This window comes from Scyliorhinus canicula, chromosome 23, assembly GCF_902713615.1.
Source record: "Scyliorhinus canicula chromosome 23, sScyCan1.1, whole genome shotgun sequence".
NCBI lineage: Eukaryota > Metazoa > Chordata > Chondrichthyes > Carcharhiniformes > Scyliorhinidae > Scyliorhinus > Scyliorhinus canicula.
Genome location: NC_052168.1, coordinates 12,985,909 through 13,005,694, shown reverse-complemented (window position 1 = coordinate 13,005,694; position 19,786 = coordinate 12,985,909). Strand labels below are relative to the sequence as shown.

Here is a 19,786-nt window from a genome sequence, read left to right as displayed (position 1 = left end):
CTTTCAACTCCCTTTTGATAGTGGGATCGGCCTCCATTGCCCTTTCATACAGTGCATCCCAAATTGTTATAAATAACTGGATAAATAAAAAATGCTCATTATCTACCCTCTGGTTCCTTTGCCAATTAGTTGATCCGTACCTCGCCCAAGAGGTCGTGCTTCATGTGAAAACCTGTGCAAGGGCTTCAATGGGATATCTAATCAAGGGTGCATCAAACCGAGACTCGTTAATGCGTTGCATCTACCCAAACGGCACGGTAGCACAGTGGTCAGCACTGTCGCTTCACAGGCGGCAGGGTCCCAGGTTTGATTCCCGGCTTGGGTCACTGTCTGTGCGGACTCTGCAGGTTCTCCCCGTGTCTGCGTGCGTTTCCTCCGGTTTCTTCCCACGAGTACCCGAAAGACGTGCTTGCTAGGTGAATTTGGACATTCTGAATTCTCCCTCCGTGTACCCGAACAGGCGCCGGAGTGTGGCGACTAAGGGCTTAACAGTAACTTCATTGCAGTGTGAATGTAAGTCAGCTTATTAATAATCGCTTATTATTAATAAGCCCCTAGTCGCCACATTCCGGCGCCTCTTCAGGGAGCCGGTTCGGGAATTGAACCCGCGCTGCTGGCCTTGTTCTGCATGACAAACCAGCTGTTTAGCCCACTGTGCTACTTGTGACAATAAAGATTATTGTTATTTTTAAAAACACGCACAGACAGCAGCAGGAGTTACTGGAATGCCTTAAGAGCAGAAACCTTGACAGATAAATCTCTTCTCCACTTCAAGGGCCAGACTGAGCTAACGACACAAGGTAAGGTGATGTACCCACTCAGGCTGTTGAAACGGACGTTGTACCAGAAAAATCGAGTGACTTAAAAGAATCAATACTTTCCTGTAACTCTGCTGCGAAAATTAATGCTTCAATGAAAGATGTGTCCCAAAGAATCAGAAACGCAGTCTGCTGATTTAAACATGACATTGGCGCATTAGACTGGAAACGGGGTTAATGGCAGTGGGAGACGAATTGAACCTGTCTGAATTAGAAATACAGGGGAAACATGGCTAAGGAGTGACATAGCAGCTTTACTGAAAGCGAATGATGAAACAAAGGAAAGAAGGGCTCTGAGAAAAGTGGCACAGCTGCTGCCGACACTGACACCATAGAGCTGTGAGGAAGGATTTGTGTTCTAGAATGTAAATCAAAACTTCAAAAGGGCTGATGGAACCATCAATTCTACGGACACGTGCTTGTAGGATTAGAATAGCGGTTTTAATATACTTACAACAGAGCCAGCCTGTTAGCCGTTGAACTTTCGGTGAACTGGCTGGCTGGCTCTGTGGCACGGATCTTTATACAGCAGCTCCAGGGGGAGGAGTTCTGGGCGGAGCCAAGGGGGGAGCCCAGTACAAACTCTCGAGTACTCCCAGAGCTACTCCCCCTGGTGGTCAGGTAGTGCAACTGCACTTACAATATTGATACATATATATACTGGGAACCGAGTGACATTGGTAACTTATAATACCGTGTAAATCTCATTCACCACAAGGGCGAAACAGTTGTTCTTGCTCAAAAATAATTGGAGGGAGCTCAAACTGAGTGCGAGAAAGAAAAGCAAAAAGAATTGGCGGACTGGCTAAAAGGGAGTATCAAAATTGCGGAAACAAACTTAATGATGAAAGCGATGCTGAGTTTAAACAGGATGAGGTGAACTCAATTGTCCTGCATGACAATTTGGATTTGTGGCTGGCGGGGACTTTCTTCGCAGACATGGCCGTTAAAAGACATGCGACTGGAAATGGAAATCGGGAGTTAAAACACGAGCAGGGTGTTTGAAAAAAGTGAAAACCCTGGCGATGATGCTGGCCAAATCACAAAGCTCCAATTTCAACCTTGTAGTTTTCCAATATTATTTTAAACAGTGGGAAAACCGTGGAAAATTTCCAATAGGTGCTGTCAGGGGGGCAATCACCAGCAGGAAGTTAGAAAATAAGTGCTAAATCCAGTAGTTTGGTAGGACCAAGTGTGAATGGATGGGGCGGGCGGGCGGGCGTTTAAAGAAAAAAGTCCAAATTTCCTGGGAAAGAGTTAAATGGAAGTGCATTGGGGGTGTATGAACTCCAATCTGTACATTCTAACATGCTGAACACAAAAAATAACAATCTCTCCTCGCACTCAAATCAAATTTGATAACTCTTATCTCAGGCAATTTAAGTTCTGGAATGACTTAACGTGAGCAAGAGTGTGCTTCTCTGTTTCCTAAGTCATAATGCTTCTGTTGTTCATAGCGGCTGTCTGAATGTAGAAAGAACAGACCATCTAAAACAGTGATGGGCAACCTACAGTGCAGGGGCTGCACGCGGCCCACCTGGGTTCCGAGTGCGGCCCCTGAGACATTTTGTTGACCGTTGCCCACGCGCAGGGTCGCCACATTCCGCTGATTTCCGTCCGTGTCGTTTTTTTTTTCCTGCCGGTATGGCTGAAGTCATTCGTACGTAAAGCGAGGGCGAGTGAAGTGAGGAGCGTGCTGATTGCTCACAACATTGACCGTGAGAGCCGTGCGCTCCTTCTGTGTCCAAAGTGTAACTATTTATTTTGTTTTGACCATTTGAAGTTGATGACACTTGTATCAATATATAAATAATAAAGTATCGCCCATAACTCATTATGAAATATTCTTTATGTATTAAATGTATTCAATCTTATTTTAAATACATTTTTTTACAATAGATTTAGAGTACCCAATTCATTTTTTTCCAATTAAGGGGCAATTTAGCGTGGCCAAACCACCTACCCTGCATATCTTTGGGTTGTGGGGGGGCGAAACCCACACGGGGAGAATGTGCAAACTCCACACAAACAATGACCCGGGGCCAGAATCGAACCTGGGACCTCAGGGCCGTGAGGTTGCAGTGCTAACCACTGCGCCACCATGCTGCCCCAATTCAATCTTACTCAAGGGTCTCATGGTTAGTGAGCAAGCTCGGTTTCAATCCTTTGGCCTACCAAGGCGAAAGAGGCCACTCTTGTGGCCCACTCACTGGCCGAAGATGCCCATCATTGACCTAAAGGAATGAAAATGTTGACTGTTGTGGAGGGAAGTATCATAGTAGGAGGCCATTCAGCCCGCCTCAGCTGTGCCAGCTCTTTAATAGAGCTGTCCAATTAGACCCATACCCTGCTCTTTCTCCACAGTCCTGCAAGATATTCCCCCTTCAAACATTTATCCTCATTGGAAGTTATTATTAAATCTGCTTCTACAACTCCTGCAGGCAATGCATTCCAAACGATAACAAGCCACTGTGTAAAAGTTATACCCCTCTGACTCCTTTGCCAGTCGTCTTAATTCTGTGTCTTCTGCTTGCCAATCTACTGCCAGTAGAACGTTTCTCCACCTTCAAAACCCTTCAGAAATTTTGAACACCTCAATTAAATCACTCCTTAGAACCATCTCTTTATTTACACTATAGTTCAGTTTCCCCTTGCTCTTCAATTTTCAATTAAAAACTCCCTTCATCTTCTCAACACAAAGGACAATAATCGCAGCGTCCATGTTTGATCCACCTTTTGAAAGCCCCTCAAACAGCCGTAACAGCTGTAACAGCTTCCCCGAACAGGCGCCGGAATGTGGCGACTAGGGGCTTTTCACAGTAACTTAATTGAAGCCTACTCGTGACAATAAGCGATTTTCATTTTCATTTTCAAACAGAAGTGGCAGGAAGATAAAAGACCTTTGTAGTGATCTCTGTATGTAGTAGCACATGGTCAAGTAATGTTGAGCAAGTACAGGCAAATGAACACTAGATGGCCACACTATCAAGACCTATAAAAAGGTTTTCCCGCTCTTTCCTCAAGGAGAGTGCGTTAGGAGTGTGGAGAGTACAGAAGGGAAACCAGCTAGAGAGAGAAGTTATAGATTTTAGTACATAGCTTAGTTTTATTTAATAGTTTAATCTATAGTTATTTGTTTGTTTACTAGTTTAGTACTGAAGTAAAAAGAACTCACTCGTTTATTTAATATTACTCATTAAATTATTTTGTCATCACTGGAAGACTACATCTTTATTTCAACAACTTGGTAAGACAGAAAGAGTAATATATATACAAAATGGTAATATAACAACTTTCAGCCTGAATTTGTTCCTGGGGGGTTGGGGGGGGGGGAGGGCAGGCAGTGTAAGTAGAAAGGTGCGGGAACGCTTTCCACTTCAATACCCGCAGCAAGCTCGCACCAAGTCTACATGAGAACTAGGAGCAGGAGTAGACCCCACGGCCAATAGGGTCTTGCTCCGCCATTCGATGCAACCTTCACTATCTTGGGCTTCATCCCCATTTTCCTGCCTACTCCCCACATTCTTTATTTTCAATCCACGTCAACTGCTGGCGAGAGAAAATTATGGGCTGTTGGGATACGCAGTTTCCCATTGCATTCCAAATTTGAGGTTCATTAGGTGCCATTCATGTGGAACCGAATGAAACCTAGATGGACATCAAGTCACGTCACATTATAGTCCACTGAAGTTGACACTTTGGAACATTGGAATTGCTGGATGATTTAAAATATGCCTGCTTCATCTTCCATCCCCCTGTAATGATAGTAGAATTGTTGACCAATCACCGCAATCCATCCCTCATAGTGAGTCTACAACAGACCCAGGCATGAAATGACGAAAACCCCGGTGGTGGAGCGCTTTAGGGACCATTGCTCCAAACAATTGTCATCAGGGACCTAACTCCGGCTTTAGCATTGATGTGCAAGATTACAGAGATAGGGCGGGGACATAGGCCTAGTTAGGGTGCTCTTTCAGAGGGTCAGTATGGATTCGACAGGCCAGGTGGCCTCCTTCTGCACTGTAGGGATTCTATGATTCCAATGGGAAATCATACTTCACATTTAAAGGGGTTTCAATTAAAGTAATAATTCTCACCAGCACTTCAAGTGAGGACTCCCTGTACTGTGTCTCAGAATGTAATTTTCTGTAAAATAAAATATCGATACGAATGAAACAACGCAGATTTTCGGAGATAAGAATGCTTTCCAGCTCTTTAGTTGTGTTTCCAATGTGCACAGTGGTTAGCACGGCTGCTTCACAGCTCCAGGGTCCCGGGTTCAATTCCGACCTTGGGTGATTGTGTGGAGTTTGCACGTTCTCCCCGTGTCTGCGTGGGTTTCCTCCGGGTGCTCCGGTTTCCTCCCACAGTCCAAAGATGTGCAGGTTAGGTGGATAGGCCATGCTAAGTAGTGCCCAAAAGGTTAAATGGGGTTACTGGGTTACAGGGATGGGGTGGAGGTGTAGGCTTGAATAGGGTGCTCTTTCCAAGGGTCGGTGCAGATTCGGGGGGCCGAATGGCCGCGTTCTGAACTGTAAATACTCTCTGGAAAAGATTGCTACAGAGAGTAAGCAATTCTTCCCAATTAAAGAATGGCTAACCCTAACCCTAACCCTAACCCTTTATGTATGTTTTAGTATGTTTCAGGATGTTCAAGCATCTTGTTTCAAAAAGCTTCAACTCTGAGAACAAGGCGGTGGTGATGGTGCAGTGTTATCCCCACTGGATTAGCAATTCCAAGACCCAGGATAATGATCTGTGTTTAAATCCCACCAAGATAGATGGTGAAATTTTAATTCGACACCTGGAATATGATAAAAACCATTGTTGAACGTGTCAACTCCCATCTGGCTTCACTCGTGTCTTTTTTAGGGAAGGAAATCTGCCTCCGTTGCCTGGCCTGGCCGACATGTGAGCTCAGAAAATCACTCAGTTTCGGGACAATAATTGACGCCCAAACCCATTCGTGAATTTTTTTAAAGGACTGCTGTCTACCTCCTGTTTAACTATTCTGCAGCTATTCCTCAATCATTGCATTTGGCGCCATTGACCCTTGTAATCTAAAGAACCCTAATAGTGTGTTCCCTTTGTGGGATATGCTGAGGTGAGGGATAACAATATCCCCTCGACATAGACATGTGTTAATGACCCGAGCAGTTTAAAAGAAAATTTGGGGGGGGGGTTCCAATTAAGGGGCAATTTAGCATGGCCAATTGACCGACCTTGCACATCTTTGGGTTGTGAGGGTGAGACCCACGCATACACGGGGAGAATGTGCACAGTGGTTAGCACGGCTGCTTCACAGCTCCAGGGTCCCGGGTTCAATTCCGACCTTGGGTGATTGTGTGGAGTTTGCACGTTCTCCCCGTGTCTGCATGGGTTTCTTCTGGGTGCTCCGGTTTCCTCCCACAGTCCAAAGATGGACAGTGACCCAGAGCCGGGATCGAACCTGGGTCCTCGGGACCTTACCTGTTGGTGCGGCTGCAGGCTGGACGTTTGAGTGACGCAAGACATGAGATCTGAGGTAAAATGGGAGATTGTTTAAAAAATAAACAGGCTTCACTGCATCGAAAACAACATTAGAAAACATTCCCTTCTAAGACCTGGCTCATCTTTCTCATAAGTAAGGCAATGGCACCATCTGCTGTTTCTGTCAAATATCGTCACCTCTAATCTTAGCCAAACATTTGAAGGAGTGAGAACTTGCATTTATATGGTTCTTTTTGGATTTCCAGGGATTCCTTAAAATCTCTGAACCTAGGTTTTTTGCCTCGAATAACTGTTGGCAATACAGATGATACCTCCTTCTTTTAATTTGTCCCACGCGGCACTCAATTTTAAAAATTCACTTATGGGATGTGCACATCACTAGCTCGGCCTGCATTTGTTGCCCATACTTAATTGCCTCTTGTAAAGCTGGTGGTGAGCCGCCTTTCTGAGCCGCTCCAGTCCATTTGGTGTAGGTACACCCGCAGTGCTGTTAGGGAGGGAGTTCCAGGATTTTGACCCAGTAACAGCGAAGGGATGGCAGATATATTTCCAAGTCAGGATGGTGAGTGACTTGGAGGGGAACGTAAAGTTGGTGCTGTTCCCACGTGTCTGCTGCCCTTGTTCTTCGAGATGATAGCAGCTTTGGGTTCGAAAGACGCTGTCTAAAAAGTCCTGGTAAACTCCTGCAGTGCATCTTGTAGATGGTACATGTTGTGTTCTGCTTCTTCATGTAGCATAAGCTGCTTCCTTGATGTATACTCTGACAAAGGAAGGTTCAGACTTGGAGATAGGTTTAACACATTTATTGAACAGTTATCAATTCTCCGACTTGAGTTCGACTCTCCTGCTAATCTTACTATAGTAACTCAATCTAACTAACCAGTCTGCTCTAAGCCACGTGGTGGGTGTGATGCTTCCTGATCTGCCCCTGTCTCTCTGAGTGTCGCCTGTGGAAAAGAGAAAGAGCATGTGTGCCCTGTCCTTTTATATGAGTTGCCCCCTTGTGGTAGTGTCATCTCTGGGTGTCTTGACTGCCCATTGGTCGTGCCCTATCTTACTGACCTATTGGTTGAATGTCTGTGTGTCATGATGTCTCTGGTGCTCCCTCTAGTGTTTACCTAGTTGCAGTGTACCTACATTAACCCTTCGTGTATTTACAGTGATGCATATCACCACAGTACACACGGCTGCCACTATGCATTGGTGATGGAGGGAGTGAATGTTTGCGGAAGAAGTGCCACTCAAGTGGGCTGTTTTGTCCTGGATGGTGTCCAGCTTCTTGGGTGATGTTGGAGCTGCGCTCATCCAGGCAAGTGGGGAGTATTCCATCACACTCCTGACTTGTGCCTTCCGGATGGTGGGCAGGCTTTAAGGAGTCAGGAGGTGAGTTACACACTGTAGGATTCCCAGCCTTTGACCTGCTCTGGTAGCCACAGTATTTATACGGTTAGTCCAGTTCAGTTTCTGGTCAATGGCATCCCCAAGGATGTTGATACAGTAGTCCCCCGTTATAACGCGGGTGTTCGGGTCCAAGACAGCCACCCGCGTTGTAACCGAGCCACGGATATCCAAGATGGCGGATATCGAAATGAATGAACGAGAGGAAACATCGCTGACTATGCTGAACATTGCTGAATGGAAGGGCGTTTTAAATAAGAAACAGCAAAGTTCGTTCAAGTCTTAAATCAAGTTTTAAATGTATTAAAATATATACAATAATATACAGTATACATACAATAATATACTTAAAATTGTACTTACACGCATATTTTTAAAATCATTTAAAAAAGTCTGTGAGTTTCCTCTGGCACATCCCCTTCCTCATCTTGACTTGTGCTTGTCTCTGGAGGTTCTTCAGGTGCAGGATGTATATTGGGTCGAAGTCTTGCTGCTCTGTGTATGCTATGAGCCACTTCAGGTGCGTGATGGCATCCGAGTGGCTCTTTGCCACTGTGGGCTGGGGTTCTTCTTCTTCTTCTGCCTCCTCTTGGGTGACCTGGTCGATGATCTCCTCTTCTGTGAATGTTTCTGCGGGTGCCATGTCATCCTCTGCTGCTGCCCACCTGTCCACCCAATCCTGGAGTGTTAGGTTCTCATCCAGTTGGTCCTCTAGCCTCTCCTCAGCTGCCCTGATCTCTGCTTCAGTAAAGCCTACGAAATCCTCTTCATCCGGGTAATGTTGGGGTCGTGGGAGTGCTGCTCCTAGGGCCTTGTTCCAGCAGTTGGCGATGGTCTTCTCTGTCACAGCTCCCCAGGCCTTCCCTGCCAGATAACAGGCATCCTTGATGGTGATGGCTTTCAGGTAATCTGGGACAGTGAGAGGAGAGTCTATCATTTCCAGGATCAGTTCCTTTTTGTACACAGACTTGAAGGTCTGAATGATGCCAGCATCACATGGCTGGATCTTGCTGGTGGTGTTCTTTGGGAGATAGAGCACTTGGATCTGCCCATCCCTGGTCTTGAGAACATCTCCCTGAGGGTGGGCTGAGCAGTTGTCCAGTAGGAGTGTGGCCTTCTGCGGTAAGTTGCGGGCTCTAAGGTGGTCCCTGACACTGGGTACGAAGAACTTGAAGAACCACTCCTCAAATAAGAAAGCTGTCATCCAGGCTTTGCCAGAGTTCCGGTAGGTAATGGGTAGGTTCTCCATGTTGATGTGGTGAAAGCATCTAGGAGACTTGAATTTGCCCACAATCAATGGCTTCAGCTTGTGTGTTCCCGTGGCATTGCTGGCAAACAGGATGGTGAGCCTGTTCTTGGCTTGCTTGTATCCCAGAGTCTTGTGGGCATCATCCTTGACAGCTAGGGTCTTGTCAGGCAGCATCTTCCAGTAAAGCCCTGACTCATCTGCATTGTAGAGTTGCTCTGGGGTCAGCTCCTCTTGCACCATGTAGTTCTTGAGGATGTCGGGAAAGGCTGCTGCGGCTCCTGAGTCGGCGGATCTCTGCTCACCACTGATGGTAACTGCACCTATCCCATGTCTTTTCTGGAACCGATGGAGCCAACCCTTGCTGGCTACGAAATTGCTGTCCTCTGGGTGGAGCTGGTGATGGAACTTCTCAGCCTGAGTCCTGATGATAGGTCCAGATAGGGGGGTGCCACCAGACTGTTCCTGGACAAACCAGGTGAACACAGCCTTCTCTAAGTTACTGTCACTAGCGTTCCTTGCCTTTTTCCTGCTAAGCCCTTCACTCTGAGAAACTGTCCCAACATATGCTCTTAAATTGGGCTCATCTTTCACCCACCCACGGAGGGTTGACTCTGGTACACCAGTCTCTCTGGATAATTTTGCCTTCGTTTCCCCGTTTTGAAGCCGGTCTATCAAATGTATCTTTTGACTCACTGAGTAAGACTTGCGCTTAAACATTTTGAACGACACGACAGCAACTGAACTCGAACTCGAAGATACCTGCACTGGAAAAGGTATCCCTTTTATGGCTGTGTAACTGGGCTAATCGGTCGCGGCTACTCATCGCGGCTAATCGTTCTACAGTACAGTGATCATCGCTGCTAATCGGTCTAATCATTGCGGGTAATCATCGCTGCTAATCGGTCTAATCATCGCGGGTAATAATCGCTGCTAATCGGTCTAATCATCGCGGGTAATCATCGCTGCTAATCGGTCTAATCATCGCGTCTCAAAAAGGTGCTGTTTCAAAAAGAGTTTAAAATGAGTCAAGTAAGTTGGGGTCCATAAACCCCCCCGCCGTATATCGCGAACCGCGGTATTGCGGGGCGCGTTATAACGGGGGACTACTGTAGTCAATGAGCCAGGTTTTAAGGAGCATCTTACAGGTTGCGAGGCGGCAAGATTTGGGGAGAAAGTTTCCGAGCTTACAGCACAACTGCCAATGGCGGAGCTGCTGAAGAGGGCAGAGTTTGGACATATAGATCCTAGAGGGCTGTCGGGCAGGAAAATGTGCTGTTCAAAAGCAGAAAGATTCCCTAGAGCTAATGATATAACTGTTATATTACCACGGCTGGTAATATGCTGTATTCTTTGTCTTTTCTTCCAGAATGACACAATGTTGACAAAGAATTCACCAATCAAAAGATTGAAACAGAACTAATTTATTATTACACTACTAATTAAATGAAGTTTGTAAACTCTACTGATCTCTACTAATGATATTGAATCTGTACTACAGTATTCAATATTCTATCTAACTACTAACTACATGGACAGTGACCCAGAGCCGGGATCGAAACTGGGACCTCGCGCTGTGAGGCAGCAGGGCTAACCCACTGCGCCACCCTGCAGCCCGTGCTATATATCTTTAACTAACTTTCAGCCTGCTCTCTCAATGTTGTCTTCAGCTTCTCCCAGAATCCCTTGAGAGGCTGTCTTAAATGCAGTGAATTAGTGACATCCTCTAGTGTTTAGCTGCCTCACAGCGCGAGGTCCCAGGTTCGATCCCGGCTCTGGGTCACTGTCCATGTGGAGTTTGCACATTCTCCCCGTGTCTGCGTGGGTTTCGCCCCCACAACACAAAGATGTGCAGGGGAGGTGAATTAACCATGCTAAATTGCCCCATAATTGGAAAAAATGAATTGGGTTCTCTAAATTTAAAAATATATACATATCGCACGAGGTCAAGTCATAGTGTAGTTAGTAGTTAGATAGAATATTGAATACTGTAGTACAGATTCAATATCATTAGTAGAGATCAGTAGAGTTTACAAACTTCATTTAATTAGACATAGATGTCAGATGGGGCTGGTTTAGCACACTGGGCTAAATCGCTGGCTTTTAAAACAGACCAAGGCAGGCCAGCAGCACGGTTCAATTCCCGTACCAGCCTCCCTGAACAGGTGCTGGAATGTGGCGACTAGGGGCTTATCACAGTAACTTCATTGAAGCCTACTCGTGACAATAAGCGATTTTCATTTCATTTCATTATTAACCCTTCACTGTACTGACTATATACATATCATTACAATAACTACAAACTCCTCACGCCTGCAGCTAGGCTACTACCAAGTCCCAATCCAGCACAAGGGTCTGCCGGGGTGCAGGTCATCACAGATCATAGAATTTACAGTGCAGAAGGAGGCCATTCGGCCCATCGACTCTGCACCTGCTCTTGGAAAGAGCACCCGACCCAAGTTCAACACATCCACCCTATCCCAATAACCCAGTAACCCCACCCAATACTAAGGGCAATTTTGGACACTAAGGGCAATTTATCATGGCCAATCCACCTAACCTGCACATCTTTGGACCTTGGGAGGAAACCGGAGCACCCGGAGGAAACCCACGCACACACGTGGAGGATGTGCAGACTCCGTACAGACAGTGACCCAAGCCGGAATCGAACCTGGGACCCTGGAGCTATGAAGCCATTGTGCTATCCACAATTCTACCATGCTGCTAGGAACCCGCCAACGTCATGTACCAATTCTGTCACAGGCACGTAATAAAAGCAAAACACTGCTGGAATAAAGACAGAAAATACTGGATAAACTCAGCAGGTCTGACAGCATCGGTGGAGGGAGAAACAGAGTTAACGTTTCACGTCCTTATCGCTCTTCAGAGCTGAAGGTGGATAGAAACGTGATTATGTAGTTGGGGGAGGGGTGGAAAAGGCGAAATGAAATGAAAAATGAAAATCGCTTATTGTCACGAGTAGGCTTCAATGAAGTTACTGTGAAAAGCCCCTAGTCGCCACATTCCGGCGCCTGTCAGGGAGGGCTGGTACGGGAATCGAACCGTGCTGCTGGCCTGCTTGGTCTGCTTTCAAAGCCAGCGATTTAGCCGAGTGAGCTAAACCAGCCCCTCATCAGAGGATCAGAACAGGTCAGTGGTAGGTCGGAGTTAAGGAGATATTGATAAAATTGTCATGGACACAAGACAAAGGGAATGTTAATGGTAGCATTAAGGACTAAAGAAGATGCTGACAGTGACAGAAGGCGAGTGCTTGGTGAAACGCAAATAAATTATTTCTTGTGATTTCGGCTCAAGCCTGTTGTTCAATTGCAAGTTTGTTACTCCCTCACAGTCCTGTTATGGTTATACAATAGATTCATGTAGAATACAATCTGGTTTCCTCCAGGCCAAGGTGACCAAACAAGGTGACCCCGTAGATGTTAATCTTCTGATCATATCATGAGTTCTGAACTCAAGTGGTCTACCTGCTGATTATCCTCCAAATTTCACACAATCTCAGGGTGCATATTGAAGCTCGGCACCTTCTCGTCAGAATTTCAGGCTTGACCATTGCAAAGGACAATTCCAGATCCATTGCTCTAGCCCACCAGTGATACTCTGGCCTCAGAGTAGGTAGCCATCATATCACGGTAGTTCCAAAGAAGAGTCCTATTGGACTCAAAAGGTTATCTCTGTTTCTCTCTCACAGATGCTGCCAGTGCTTTTCTAGCATTTTCTGTTTTTATGTCTGTTGTAGTTTCTATTTCTATTGCTCTGACTAATTTCTGATATTTGTCCTGTATGCATCCCTGAGAACTCTTTTTTTTAAATAAATTCAAAGTGGCCAATTCTTTTTTTTTCTGAATTAAGAATCATAAAATTTACAGTGCAGAAGGAGGCCATTCGGCCCATCGAGTCTGCACCGGCCCTTGGAAAGAGCACCCTCCTTAAACCCACGCCTCCACCCTATCCCCGTAATCCCACCTAACGGGGACGATTCTCCGATATGTCGGCCAAGTGTTCGCGCCGTCGTGAACGTCCGGGCACATCCTATTCTGGCCCCGACAGAGGGCCAGCACAGCGCTGGAGCGATTCACGCCGCTCCAGCCTCTGTACACGGCACCAAATGGGCGCCTCGCCAACCCGCGCATGCGCAGTTGGGGCAGCTCAATCCTGCGCATGTGCAGCTGGGCCGCGCCATCCTGCGCATGCGCAGGGAACTTCTTACGCGCGCCGGCTCCGACGCAATATGGCGTGGGTGTTCAGGGGCTGGCCACGGCGGCATGTGGGCCTGGGGGGGGGGGAGGCCGGCCTGCCAATTGGTGGGACCCGATCGCGGGCCAGACCCCCCCCCCCAGGTGAAGGACCCCCCTCCTCCCACAGGCTGCCCCCCCAAGCGGTCCCGCAGAGTTCCCCCTGGCAGCGACCAGGGGTGGACGGCGCCGGTGGGACCCTGTCGTGTCGGAGCGGCCGCTCGGCCCATACAGGCCGGAGTATCGCCGCTCGCCGTTTGCAGCGATTCTCCGAGTGGCCCAGCGCGATTCGCGCGCCGCTGGTTTCATGGGGGGTGGGAGAATCATGTGCGGGGGTCGGGCGGCGTGGCGCGATTCGCACGGCACCCCGGTGATTCTCCCACCCAGCGGGGGGGGGGGGGGGGGGGGGGGGGAATACCGCCCACCCTTTTTGGACACTTAAGGGCAATTTTTCATGGACAAGCCACCTAACCTGCACGTCTGTTCATTGTTCATGTCATAATAAAGATTATTATTATTATTTGGACTGTGGGAGGAAACCGGAGCACCCGGAGGAAACCCACGCAGACTCGGGGAGAACGTGCAGACTCCACACAGACGGTGACCCAGCCGGGAATCGAACCCGGGTCCCTAGAGCTATGAAGCAACGGTGCTACTCACTGTGCTACCGTGCCGGAGATGCCATGAAGGGGCAATTTAGGGTGGCCAGTCCACCGACCTTACACATCTTTGTGTTGTGGGGGGTGGGACCCATGCAGACAGGGGGAGAACGTGTCAACTCCACATGGACAATGACCCCAGGCTGTGATAACGATAAAGTCATCGAAGAGTTTTTTTAAACAGCGCGCAAAGAGGCCCTTCAGCCCATCGTGTCCACGCCGGCCATCTATTCTAATCCCATTTTCCAGAGCACTTGGCCCGCAGCCTTGTACAAGACGGCGTTTCAAACGCTCGCCTAAATGATTGCAATTTGAGGGAAAGGAAGAAATGTGAGTCCCAACATTGGGGTCTGTGCCCCCTCTCCCCCCCACCCACCCCCTGGTGGAGCCAGGGAAGATGGAGCCAGGCCTTCCATTCAAATCTCCCGCCTTGAATTCCACCAATCAGAACCCAGCTCCCAGCTTCAAATCCATCAATGGGAACGGACGTCCGACCCGCGGCGATACGCGATTGGACGCGCTGGGAACGCCGCTGCGCCAATGGGAACGGACGTCCGCCCCGAGGCGGGACGCGATTGGACGCGCTGGGAACGCCGCTGCGCCAATGGGAACGGACGTCCGACCCGAGGCGGGATGCGATTGGACGCGCTGGGAACGCCGCTGCCACAATGGGAATGGACGTTGCAGGCAGGGGGAGACGAGATTGGACGCGGCTGGCGTTCGTTTTCGCAAATGGGAATGGACGTTCGACCCGAGGCACCAATGGGAAACGGAGGTTAGACGCGGGCCGCGATTGGACGCGGTCGGCGCCACCTCCGCCAATGGGGAATGGGGGGTTGGAATCCAGTTACGTCCTGACGTCAACTGGACCAATCGAACTGGAGGGTTGAAACCGAGTGGGCGGGGCTACTGCAGGGCGCGGCCAATCAGCGGGGACGTTTCATGACTGTTTATGACGGAGGGAGGGCGGCTGGTCCAATCAGCGGGCGGGCGGGTTATTTGAACGGCTAACGCTCGGGGGGCAGTGGAAGGTTCTGGATCGGCTCTGTGTCGTCACCGCCGCCATGGAGCCCGTGGGAAGCCGCTTCAGCCAGCGCTACAAGGCGGTGGCCGGCCTAGACGTGCAGGCACTGCGGGTGAAGCAGGCCCGCAGCCGCTCCCGCTGCCAGAAGGAGAACCGCGACCGGCAGCTCCGCAAGAGCCGCCGCCTGGAGGCGCCGCTGCTGGGCCCCGGAGCCGAGGGGGAGGCCGAGATTCCCGGGCGGCCCAGTGAGTGTCCCCGGGGGGAGATCAAATGGGTGGGAGGGAGAGATGGTGATATGGGAACGGAGAGATAGGTGGGGGGAGGTAGGGAGATATGGGTTGGTGGTGGGGGGGGAGGGAGATATGGGTTGGTGGTGGGGGGGGAGGGAGATATGGGTTGGTGGTGGGGGGGGAGGGAGATATGGGTTGGTGGGGGGGGGGGAGGGAGATATGGGTTGGTGGGGGGGGGGGGGGGGGGAGGGAGATATGGGTTGGTGGTGGGGGGGGGGAGATATGGGTTGGGTGGGGGGGGAGGGAGATATGGGTTGGGTGGGGGGGGGAGGGAGATAATGGATTGGTGTTGGGGGGGAGGGAGATATGGGTGGGGGGGAGGGAGATATGGGTTGGTGGTGGGGGGGAGGGAGATATGGGTGGGGGGGAGGGAGATATGGGTTGGTGGTGGGGGGGAGGGAGATATGGGTGGGGGGGAGGGAGATATGGGTTATGGGTGGGGGGGAGGGAGATATGGGTTATGGGTGGGGGGGAGGGAGATATGGGTTATGGGTGGGGGGGAGGGAGATATGGGTTGGTGGTGGGGGGGAGGGAGATATGGGTTGGTGGTGGGGGGGAGGGAGATATGGGTTGGTGGTGGAGGGGAGGGAGATATGGGTTGGTGGTGGAGGGGAGGGAGATATGGGTTGGTGGGGGAGGGAGATATGGGTTGGTGGTGGGGGGGGAGGGAGATATGGGTTGGTGGTGGTGGGGGAGGGAGATATGGGTTGGTGGTGGGGGGGAGGGAGATATGGGTTGGTGGTGGGGGGTAGGGAGATATGGGTGGGGGGGGAGGGAGATATGGGTTGGTGGTGGTGGGGGAGGGAGATATGGGTTGGTGGTGGGGGGGAGGGAGATATGGGTTGGTGGTGGGGGGGAGGGAGATATGGGTTGGGTGGGGGGGAGGGAGATATGGGTTGGGGGGGGGGGAGGGAGATATGGGTTGGGTGGGGGGGGAGGGAGATATGGGTTGGGTGGGGGGGAGGGAGATATGGGTGGGGGGGAGATATGGGTTGGGTGGGGGGGAGGGAGATATGGGTGGGGGGGAGATATGGGTTGGGTGGGGGGGGAGGGAGATATGGGTTGGGTGGGGGGGAGGGAGATATGGGTTGGGTGGGGGGGGAGGGAGATATGGGTTGGGTGGGGGGGGAGGGAGATATGGGTTGGGTGGGGGGGGAGGGAGATATGGGTTGGGTGGGGGGGGAGGGAGATATGGGTTGGGTGGGGGGGGAGGGAGATATGGGTTGGGTGGGGGGGGGGGAGATTTGGGTGGGGGGGAGGGGAGATTTGGGTGGGGGGGAGGGAGATTTGGGTGGGGGGGGGAGGGAGATATGGGTTGGGTGGGGGGGGGGGGGAGATATGGGTTGGGTAGGGGGGGGAGATATGGGTTGGGTAGGGGGGGAGATATGGGTTGGGTGGGGGGGGAGATATGGGTTGGGTAGGGGGGGAGATATGGGTTGGGTGGGGGGGGGGATATGGGTTGGGTAGGGGGGGGGGGAGATATGGGTTGGGTAGGGGGGGGAGGGAGATATGGGTTGGGTGGGGGGGGGAGGGAGATATGGGTTGGGTAGGTGGGGGAGATATGGGTTGGGTGAGGGAGATATGGGTTGGGTGGGGGTGAGAGGGTTCCTTTGCTGCTCCTATACAAATATTTTCCTTTCTTTTAATCAACGTCTGTACTTCCTGTTTGTTCCAGAATCTGTGAGGGCCGCACCACAACCGGTACAGCGTTTGGACATGTTACAACGTTATAAGGAGGAAAAGTTACTGCGGAAACTGAAGGCAGAGCGTGAGAAACCCAAGCAAATCTTCAAAGTTGGGATTTACAGACCAGATGTGACGCCGTTTCAGTCCCAAAATACAGTGAAACCAAAAGCTACGGTACAGTGTTTGTATTGGCTCTGCATGACATAGTCTCCATTTCTGTTCTGTCAGTGGAGATTATGCAAAAGAAAGTAAGAAGCTGGCATGTTACCAGCTGGAGATGGTCAGAAATATGTTTACTCCAGTGGTTCCCAACCTGTGACCTGCGAGAGTACTGCATGTGATCGATTGCAGACACTTCATGGATCTTCTGTTCTTCTAAAAGTAGTTTTCTTCACCAGTCGTCTTGTGTAATACAATCTGTCATGTATTTGTGTCTGCACCATAGATGATTAAAAATAGCTGTTTTTAATACCTGTTAATACACAAGTTTGACTCCCATCAGCCACGGACTGTATTTAAAGAATTTACAGAATGTGTACATTGTGGTCCGTAAAAGCTTTTGATGACTCCCATGTTCCACATAAAGGACAAGGTTGGGAACCACTGGTTTACACGGCACAGTAGTTAGGTCACAAGCTATTGTGTGTATGTAAAGGACACTCGACCCAGAGAGCGCAACCAGCTTCCTCTGGGTACTGAGTATAAGGAACTCGAGTTGTTAGAAAAGACTCCAGATACATTAGACCTTTTCCACAACTGATGAAATGAGTGAGAGAAAATGGGTTTATTTTTGAGTTATGCTGATGTTAGACTGTTTCAGGATTATTGGGTGATTTGCGGACCATTCTTTCAGGCCAAGTTACAGGCGAGATGAAGTGGATTAATTTGTTTATTGTCACGTGTACCGAGTGTTTTGCTGCGAGCAGATCATTTAGTACATGAAAATGAAATAATAAGAAAATATGGTACACAATGTAAATACATAGACACTGGCATTGGGTGAAGTATACCGGAGTATTAATCAGGTCAGTCCATAAGAGGGTTGTTTAGGAGTAGCAGTGGGGAAGAAGCTGTTTTTGAATCTGTTCATGCGTGTTCTCAGACTTTGTATCTCCTGCCCGGTGGAAGAAGTTGGACGAGTAAGTAAGCCGGGTAGGAGAAGTCTTTGATTATGCTGTCTGTTTTCCCCAGGCAGCAAGAGGTGTAGATGAGTCAATGGATGGGAGGCAGATTCATATGATGGGTTGGGCTGTGAGGTCTTTGTGGAACATCAACATTGGCATAAAGAGGCAGCACGGTGGCCTAGTGGTTAGCACAACCACCTCACGGCGCTGAGGTCCCAGGTTCGATCCCGGCTCAGGGTCACTGTCCGTGTGGAGTTTGCACATTCTCCCCGTGTCTGCGTGGGTTTCACCCCCACAACCCAAAAAATGTGCAGAGTAGGTGGATTGGCCACGCTAAATTGCCCCTTAATTGGGGGGGGAAAAAATTGGGTAATCTAAATTATAAAAAAAAAACATTGGCCTAAAGTGTGAAAGCGGAGTTGATATCGAAGTTCGACCATGAACGTATTTTAAAAAAATATAAATTTAAGGGCAATTTAGTGTGGCCAGTTGACTTAGCCTGCACATCTTGGGTTGGGGGGGTGAGACACGGGGCAAATGTGCAAACTCCGCACAGACAGTGACTCGGGGCTGGGATCAAACTCGGGTCCTCTGTGCCGCCTCGCCATGACCTTATTCCATGACAGAACAGACTTGAATGGGGTATTCCTGCCCATTTTTGTTCTTGTGTTCATAGCTCTACAGCTGTGCTGTCAAATTTTGTTGTCAGGTGATGGGAAATAGAGATAGTTTAAGTAATTTGTATTGTGCATTAGAAATAAGATACAATTAAGGACAGCGTAGAGGTTAGCACTGCTGCATCACAGTGCTGAGGTCCCAGGTTCGATCCCGGCTCTCGGTCACTGTCCATGTCGAGTTTGCTCATTCTCCCCGTGTTTGTGGGATTTCGCCCCCACAACCCAAAGATGTGTAGGTGGATTGGCCATGCTAAATTGCCCCCTTAATTGGAGAAAATGAATTGGGTACTCTTTAGATATAAAAAAAAGGGTACAAGTTTAATTTTGTTTCTGCGTTTGTATTAAGAAAACGTTCAAACTTCAGTTTTAACTGCCTGTTAAACAAAAGTGCCCGCAAGTCTAAAGGTTTTAGTTTCACTTTAAACCAGTGATGGGTGACTGATAGGACAGTAAGTGGGCCACATGAGTGACCCTCCTTCATCTGAGTGGGCCACAAGATTGAAATGGAGCAGATGTTTCATGAGTTACCAAAAATGTTTCATTTCTATATTAATATAACTGTCATCCACTTCAAATGGTAAAAACAAAATAAATATTTATACTTGTCAGTGTGGTGCATGCTGATTTCTCACAGCATTGACTTGGAGCCGTGTGTTCCCCGTGTCCAAAGTATAAATATTTATTTTGTTTTTACCATTTGAAGTGGATGACAGTTCTATTAATATAGAAATGAAACATTTTTGGTGATGATCTGTGCGGTGATCCCGCGCTGAATGTGGATAGCGGGTGAAATTCTGGAGGTGTATCCTGTGGGTGGTGCCTGACCACATTTTTCCTTTTGGTCCACTAAGGTTAAGTATAAGATAAATTGGGCACCTTGTGTTATCCTTACGGAGCTGTTCATGCCTCTAAAAGTATAGCTAGGATGAAGGAGTATAGAACAGTACAGCACAGAACAGGCCCTTCGGCCCTCAATGTTGTGCCGAGCCATGATCACCCTACTCAAACCCACCCTATACCCGTAACCCAACAACCCCCTCCTTAACCTTACTTTTATTAGGACACTACGGGCAATTTATCATGGCCAATCCACCTAACCCGCACATCTTTGGACTGTGGGA

The 19,786-nt window shown here is 49.1% G+C and overlaps 1 protein-coding gene across 1 annotated transcript in view; it reads left to right on the top strand.

The window, feature by feature from the left end:
* Positions 1 to 14,853: 14,853 nt before the first annotated feature.
* Positions 14,854 to 19,786, top strand: part of dlgap5 (discs, large (Drosophila) homolog-associated protein 5) — a 54,310-nt gene continuing 49,377 nt past the window's right edge. The window contains exons 1-2 of the mRNA XM_038783541.1: positions 14,854 to 15,133; positions 16,854 to 17,038. Coding sequence (XP_038639469.1) covers positions 14,929 to 15,133; positions 16,854 to 17,038 — 390 coding nt within the window. The 5' untranslated portion in view covers positions 14,854 to 14,928. The remainder of the gene's footprint in view (positions 15,134 to 16,853; positions 17,039 to 19,786) is intronic.